General features: G+C 44.2%; 1 protein-coding gene across 1 annotated transcript in view; it reads right to left on the bottom strand.

Annotated features, from left to right (window-relative positions):
• Positions 1-8,095, bottom strand: part of AGBL1 (AGBL carboxypeptidase 1) — a 689,944-nt gene that overhangs the window by 536,821 nt on the left and 145,028 nt on the right. The window contains exons 9-11 of the mRNA XM_040642611.1: positions 7,866-7,933; positions 2,944-3,060; positions 1,334-1,914 (exon numbers count right to left, since the gene is read on the bottom strand). Of these exons, the coding sequence (XP_040498545.1) occupies positions 1,334-1,914; positions 2,944-3,060; positions 7,866-7,933 (766 nt within the window). The remainder of the gene's footprint in view (positions 1-1,333; positions 1,915-2,943; positions 3,061-7,865; positions 7,934-8,095) is intronic.

The following is an 8,095-nucleotide window of genomic DNA, read 5'->3' as shown; positions in this document are numbered from 1 at the left end:
TTTTTTTAAGATTCTATTTATTTATTTGACAGAGAGAGAGACAGCCAGCGAGAGAGGGAACACAAGCAGGGGGAGTGGGAGAGGAAGAAGCAGGCTCCCAGCGGAAGAGCCTGATGTGGGGCTCGATCCCAGAACTCTGGGATCACGCCCTGAGCCGAAGGCAGAAGCTTAACAACTGAGCCACGCAGGCACCCCAGGATTGTTGACTGTTAACATCCTCGAGGCCTGGGAGGCTTCAGTAAGCCTCTAAACTCTTGGGTCATTTATAGTCCTTGGGTTCTGTCATCTCTGGAAAACAAAGGTCAATCTTCCATCTGAGAAACACCCACATTCAGGAAGTTTCAGTAAGAGGACAGAAGGAAGCCCAAGGGATCTTTCAGATTCCCTCCTTGAATTTCCAATCTATGTTCTTTGGGTGGAGTGGGAGAAGGAGAAGGGAGGTAGACATAAGGCCTGGACTCAAGGGGAAAGATGTTCTGTCAAGGGGGGAAGTGTTGCTAGGCCAGCCCCTGTGCCGTGTCTCTCAGGAACTTGAGAATGGGAAATAACCTGCAAAAAGATGTCAGCAGGAGCCCAAGTCAGAGCAGCTCTTGGGATCCACCATCAATTTGCTAATGAAATGGAAAATAAGTTCATGAAACCTTCTGGTATGCACACTTTGCTCCACTGACTTAGAATATGCATACTCAATGTTAGTTTGTTTGTTTTCCAGGGAAAATCCTTTTTCCTTGGCTTTAGCCATTTACATTTTAATCTATGTTGATCCAAAGGAAAAGCTCCCTTTCCATCATTCTATCCTGGAGAATGAATACTTTCCTTACAATCTTTAGTGATATAGCAGAACTACTCTCCCAGCCAAGCCAGGTTTTATAACGTTGGGACTGTGAGATGGGGGTACACCACCTCCTTTCATCAACAAGAGATCAGATACCAATTTACAGGGAATTAAAAAAAAAAAAAGCTCCCAAATAATCCACACTGATTTTTTTTTTTTTTTTCTGAGAACCTTCCTTTGAGGAATGATCCCAATATTTGGAGAAATTGGGTTGTGTTTCCCTGCTATGATCTGCAATGCGTTCTGGGACATAGGGTTGCGTTAGAATCCTTGGGATTCTTTCTGGAACACATGCCTGCCGCTGTCCCACACTTAGCTCTGACATGTTCGGGTAGGGAGGCAAGCTTCTGTGTTTGGCAGAAGCTTCCCAAAGGATTTGAACACGCTCCTGACAGATTCTCACTTTTCCTAAGATAGCAGAACTCTCTATACAAACCATTCTGCCTATTAAATTATTAAAGAGAAAAACTATAGCTTCCAAATCAGCAGCACCATCACCTTTGGACTCCACATTTGCGCTCCAGCATTGACTGAGGAGAGGGGGGTGGACAGTGACCCCAGAGGTCAGGAAATGCCATCCTCTTGAAGTCAGCCACAGATCTGGTTCTTCTGGCTTTGGCCATATAAAGAGAGGGGTCATGGAAGGGGATATGCTTGGGATGTGTCTGCAGAAGCTCATCTATTACTTCAACAGTTTCTGTAGGCCTAGCAGAATTGGAGAAGGAGGCACTCATCATTGGGCAAGAAATCACATCTATATCCCAAGCATCCTGTTTGAGGAAAGCTTGACTGTCAGGGATATCTTTTCCAGAAGAATCTATCCCAAGACCATTTGATTGCATGTTTTGGTATGCATTCATCCCAGGGCCTCTTTTGGAGGTTGGATGCATGGTGGACCTCCCCATCTTCACCATGCTCAGAAGAGAAGTCTGGACCATGTCTTTTCTATCTGGCCCCCAGGAGCTTTGGTCCTTAGTCAAACAATGCTGCTTTGGGGAGGTCACAGTCGGAATGTGGTAGTGCTTGGCATCGGGAGTCTCTTCAAAGTTCAAATCATCTCCAGGTTTAGACTCGAGTTCCTTCAGGTTTAAAAAGGAGAAGAATACGTCAGTGTTTCCTTCCTCGTAGAAAATACAACTTGACCCCTGTCCTCAGTTGCTGGGCACAGAGTTAAGCGTAAATCCTGTAAATTAGAAAGCTTTTTCCAAGGTCAGACAAGAAAAGGCTAAGCTTCAAGAATCAAATAAAGGGTAGAATCGCAGAAACTCATGTTTGGAAGGGGCATTGGGTGGGTCTAGTACAATTCCATACAGCACACAAATACCCTCTGGAACACCCAAAAAGCTACAGCCTGGCTGAACAAACTTATTTACAGGGTTATCATTACACCCCAAGGCAGCGCCTTTCATTTGAGGATCATTCTGATTATTTTTAAACAAGTCTTCCTCACGCTGAACTGAAATTCCCTTCCCTGAAATTTTTACCTACAGATCCCCTTCGGCTTTCTGGAGTAAAACAGAATATACTGCCTCCTTTCTCCATGGGATTAGGTGGTACCCTTAGAGGTGGGCAAATTCATGATATATTAAGAGTCATAAGAATATAACAGATCCAAAGGCAGGTCTAAAATCTTGACAACAGCAATAGTAGTGGGAGCAGCAAGTAGCCACTATATCACCAGGAGTAAGATTCTCAATTTGTTTCTACTAACAAAAAACCCTGGAATCGGACTGGCCACCTTCAGAAAGCGATCTAGTACAACTTGCCCACTGTGCAAGGGGACAATAAATCATCAGGAATTTTCAGTGCATTTTCACGACATGAGGACAAGGCACTTTTGTCCCCCAGACAATAGGTGGTGATGTGTACGGGCATCCGATTTCCATCTCGGTGCCAGGTGTCCGACTGTAGGCGCCCTGCATACATCCAGCCCAGCCACCTTTTTCACATTTTGCTTAGCCTTCTGCTTCTCTCCCAGAAAGACCCCAGAAGCAGATTGCTAATGATGAGCAATGCTCTCCATCTGGAGACCTCCTGCTTGGCCTCTCAGGTTCTGCAAAGAACCCATCATGTATCACCGGGGAGCAGAACCACGGCATATGCCCTACCTCGAAGCTGCAGGAGAGCTCAAGACACATCGCCTCATACTGCATCAGCTCCTCTTCGGGTCGGTCAAGACCAGGTTTGGAACTCAGCTTGTTCACATCCGTTTCCAAGTCATCATCCTACAATGGCATAGCCAAATATATATATATATAATACCCAAATATAATAGACATTATATTAATTGTTATACATATAAATTATATATTATATATATTAATAATTAATACATATATTATATAGATTACAGTCAAGACAGCCACCCTGAGAAGCATCAAGATAAGCTACCACATGTATGATTTTTCAGAATCTTGGGACATGGTTTCCTTGCCTCCAAATTATAGTGCTAGCCTACACAAAGGAGAATTTAAGATGTCGGGTTGTATTTTTTTTTAATGAAAAGAAAGAAAGTATGCAACTTTTCTCAGCATCCATCTCAGGATTTACCAGCCCTCACCGTAGATAACTAATTTATATAAAACTAGTAAAGCACGACATGAAAGAACTCTGTATCTCGCCACCGCCATCGTCAACAGAATTACAATCACTGCACCTATTCTTCTACCCCCTTCCCATTTAAGTCCCTCAGTCTTCTCGAAAACGCTTAATGAGCACCTACTATAAGCAGGTACCATTCTGGGTACTGAAGAGTTAGTGATAATGGAACAGACAAAGGTCGATGTTCCTGTGGAATCCGCCTTCTAGTGAGAGAAGGGAGACAGCAAACGAATGAAGAAGGTCATTTCCAATGGTGATAAATGCCATGGATATAGTGAAGGGGGCAGTGGGACTGTCTTTGGAGGCAGGGAGTGTGGGAAGCTGTTCAAATTGGGTGAGCTGATGGGCACCTGGGTGGCTCAGTCAGTTAACCGTCTGCCTTTGGCTCAGGTCATGATCCCAGGGACCTGGAATTGAGTCTTGCATTGGTCTCCCCGCTCTGCAGGCAGTCTGATTCTCCCTCTACCCCCGCCCCTGCTCATGATCGCTCTCTCTCAAATAAATGAAATCCTTAGATTGCATGAGCTGAGACCACCTTGTGGAGGAGGTGACATTTTAACTAGAACAGTGGGGAAGAAATCACCAGAACACCTAATGTTGTCTTCCAGAAAGAAGATGGTTGCAGCACAGAGAACAGGAGGAAGATGGCGGGAGTCAGCATTCAAGAAGGAGGTACTAGGCAAGGCCTTCCAGACCTGGGGAACGGTCTGTCACTGCCAGCTGCACTTTACCCCCTTATACATTTATGTTTTACCCCCTCACTGCCAGTCTTTTCTTCATTGTGCTGAATAATCCCAGACCCTTTATTTTTATTTCTAGATCATCATCATTTCAAGATAGTTTAATGGGAAGGGTGACTCTCCTCCCAACATCTATTTTCCAAAGGTTATAAAGTCTTACACAGAAAGGACACCAGTAATCAACCAGTCTGGTCTTCTCATCTTTCCATGTCTCTCCTGAACCCAGTTTCCCTAATGAAGTAGGGGAGAAAAGCCTACCCGGTGTATTAGGAGGATATTTGGTTAGTTCAGGAGAAACCTAGCAGTCCTGAAGGCCTGGACTCTTCTTTTTTAAGTCAAATAAATATGGACAATAAATGTTTATATGACTGATAGGGGGAGGGGGAGGGAAGAAAATGCAACATTCTTTCCCTCTTCTTGAATTTTCCTCCAAACTTTAAATTAAAAGAACAATTGATCTCATGAGGTTGATTTCATGGTATTTTCTGATGTAGTGCACACCAGGCCTGAACTCCTTAGTCTGGTTCTGGAGATCCCATCATTCTTGTCCTTTCCAGCTTTATCTATCAGTTCCTACTTGCCTCCCCCCTCCTCACTGCAGCCTCAGCCATGCCCCAGAGCGGCACCAATGAAAACCCAATCTGGCAGGTGACTGGGAGGAGTCTCCCCACCAGCAAGTAAGGTTGGTGCATCTAGAGTGAGGAGCGTTATGTAGCCCGTGAGCTGCAGCCTAATGCATCCTACATGTGGCTAGGTGACCTACTGAGCTTTACAGAGGAGATGGCCAACTATAACCTATTGTTGGCTTTTGTAAGTCAAGTTTTATTGGAACATAGCCACACTCATCATTTACATATTATCTGTGGTTGGGATCTCGGTATAATAGTGAAGTGCAGTAGTTGTAACAGAGACCATCTCTGGTCCCCAGAGTTTCATATTTCAGTCTCTGATCTCCAGGCACTCAGGTGGGTTCTCCCCTCCTTCTGTATTTCTTATAAATCACATTTATACTTATTCAGGGATGGGCCTGCTTCTGTGTCCTCACAGCAACCCAGACAGGCTACATTATTTAGGATTCTGGGACCCATCTAATCCAGATCATGCTTTCTGGCCCTTTGTCCTCAGATTGGACCCTTCCGATATTATTGACTTTCCCCGGCCCTACACTTGAGCTCACCATCCTTTCGAAGATGGTGATTTGAACTAGGGTAGGGACAAACTCCAAGTTCACTAGAATGCAAACTGTTTGAAGATAAACATCTATGTCTTGTTTGCTTTTGTATCATATTACCATCCCCAGGAACTTAGCCTGGTGCGTCCCACATGGATCATGGCCAAGAAAGTACCTGCAAGAAACAAAAAACTAAAAAAGAAGGAAGAAGGAGCAAAGGAGAGGAGAGCTTGAATTCACTCTGTTTATCCTCCTCTTCTTCAGAGTTTGTCCAAGTCTAGCAGTTGTGTTAATGAAGAAAAAATATATATTTTTTTTTTAAAAAGAAACATAACCAACATCTGGTCTGTACTTCTTGTAAGTTTCTCTTCTCTTATGTTGACACTGAGTTTTCAAAGAAAGGCACCCAACTTTCCATTCTCAAGACCCCTTTCAAAAGACAAAAGTTCCTTTTAATCATTCTTTCTAAACAGCTGAGCCCAATTATTAACTAAAACTTTTCAAATGAAAAGGTCATCAGTTAACGGCCTGGGTCGGATCTATGACCAGAAACAAATATTCCTGGCTTCTTGCCCACATTTCTTGCAGCAAATGCTTCTGGGTTCACGAAGGAAAATCAGTCTGCTGGAGTGCCGCTTCCCTTGCTCTTTTGCAACACCCCAGAATCAAGCCCTGATTCTGATGTGCCCCATTTCTCTACAACTCATGCTCACACACTGACTTCTCATCTTCTCCTTTTGGCTTGAACACTTTGATGACTAGTTTCCAGGCCCTCACCAATTTGTCCTGTGCTTTTTTCCCAGCTGGATTTGTTGATTTGTTTGGGTTTCACTCCACCCCAACCCATCACCATCCGCAGCGCGGTGGGGGAAAAGGAAAACGTCTGAACACTGTCCATCCTGTGCGACATGAGTCGGGTACTGGCATGCAGCTTGTCCCTGCACATCAGATACAGGAGGCCATTGACACTCTGCATCAGACACCCAGTTATCAAAGAGCAAGGAAGAGGGTAAGGGAAAGTGGCATTGATGAACGATCACCACAGCATGCTATTATATAATTCATATATAATATATATATAATATAATATATATAATTATATAATAATTCAGTGAGTACTCAATAGGCCTGTGCTGCCAAGCCATGGCAAAGATCCCATTTACTACTGATGACTTCAGAAATGATTCTATTTATCAACAAAACCCTGAGAACACTGGAGGGTCAATAGCAGTCTTAACCAAGCGACTGAGAGGGTTGAGCGGTAGCCTCTATGAGTCTGCGGCTACCATCTTATGATAGAGAACTCAGAAGGTCTCTTTCTCTCTAGATAGGCAGGTAGGTAGGAGGGAAGGGAAGAAAATAAGGAGGGAGGGAAGGAAAAGGGGGTGGGTGGAAGGATGGACGATGATAGGTAAATAAATCGACAGATAATAGAGTTTTTTAAGTTCAGGTTTCATTTCCAGGAATGTTATAAAAAGTAGCATTTACTTCTCATCTTATTTTGCAGATGACAAAGTTAAGGGGCTATAATTTGAAGGAGCTGGTCCATGTCTGTCTCCACCAACAGAAACAGAAGCAGATTTATAACTCAGAGATACGTGATCATTATTCTGGAGCAGTGATATTGATCCCTCCACTAAATGACACTTGGCAATTCCTGGAGACATTTTTGGTTCATGACTTGCGGAAGAGGGGGGAAGGAAGGGTAGGCGCTACAGGATCTAGTGAGGAGAAGCCAGAGATGCTGCTAAACATCCCACAATGCACAGAATTATCCAGTCAAAATGACAACAGTCCTTTTCCAGAACTGCAGTCAGTAAACTATGTCCCATCGCCTGTTTCTTGTCAAGAAAAGTATTACTGGAACACAGCCACGCCCTACCATTGACCTAGTGTCAGAAGCTGAGCAATTGTGAGAGAAACTGTAGGTCCACAAAGCCTAAACTAATTACAGTCTGATCTTTTACAGAACGTTTGCTAACCTCTGCTCTATATATCACGGGTCCTTATGGGATGGAGACCAAAGGGCACCGCTCCCCTGCTGACCAGCATGTATAGCATGGTCCAGTTCCCATAGACTGGGAGGTAAATGGAAGCGTACTCACAGGAGTCCTGAGCAGAGTGGGTAGACAAGGAGAGTGACTTGTGGAGACCCAAGAGATCTACCAGAAAAAGTTTCCTAGGAAATATTTCCATGGTTGCTTTGCATGAATGTCATCCACACTAATTACATATACCAACCTGAAGGGTCTATCAAAAAGCTCATCCAGACAGAATGTTAGTGCCTGGGTAATGGACGGCCTCTGACTTTACAATGAGACATTGGTCGGGACCTCCCGGGATGGCAATCAACAATCGTAGTGATCACTTATTGAGCACCACTGTGTGCCAGGCACTGGCATGAAGTACAAAAGTGTGTCCTGACAGTTTACACTGGGCTTAGCTGGACAGAGAGCAGTATTTGCCTCTGGAAGCTGTGAATGTGGAGACCCCTGGAAGCGAGGGCTGATGTACCCACTTGCTCTTTCATATCTTCAGAGTCTGAATCTTTATCCACTTCTTCATCGGCATCGTCTTCAAAATCCTCTATGTGGAGAAAAAGAGATAAGATGGATGAGGTTTCCCCTGTGCCTTGGAATTGGATTCTCACCACACACTGGCTAATACTCCTTTTTCTCATAAATAAGGGGCTCATTCTCAAGGGCACCATATCCCAACACTCTCCGACACTTATTGGTACATGCAAAT

This window comes from Ursus maritimus, unplaced genomic scaffold, assembly GCF_017311325.1.
Source record: "Ursus maritimus isolate PB19 unplaced genomic scaffold, ASM1731132v1 scaffold_27, whole genome shotgun sequence".
NCBI lineage: Eukaryota > Metazoa > Chordata > Mammalia > Carnivora > Ursidae > Ursus > Ursus maritimus.
The sequence above is the reverse complement of the archived record's forward strand: the minus strand, read 5'-3'. Positions and strand labels throughout refer to the sequence as shown.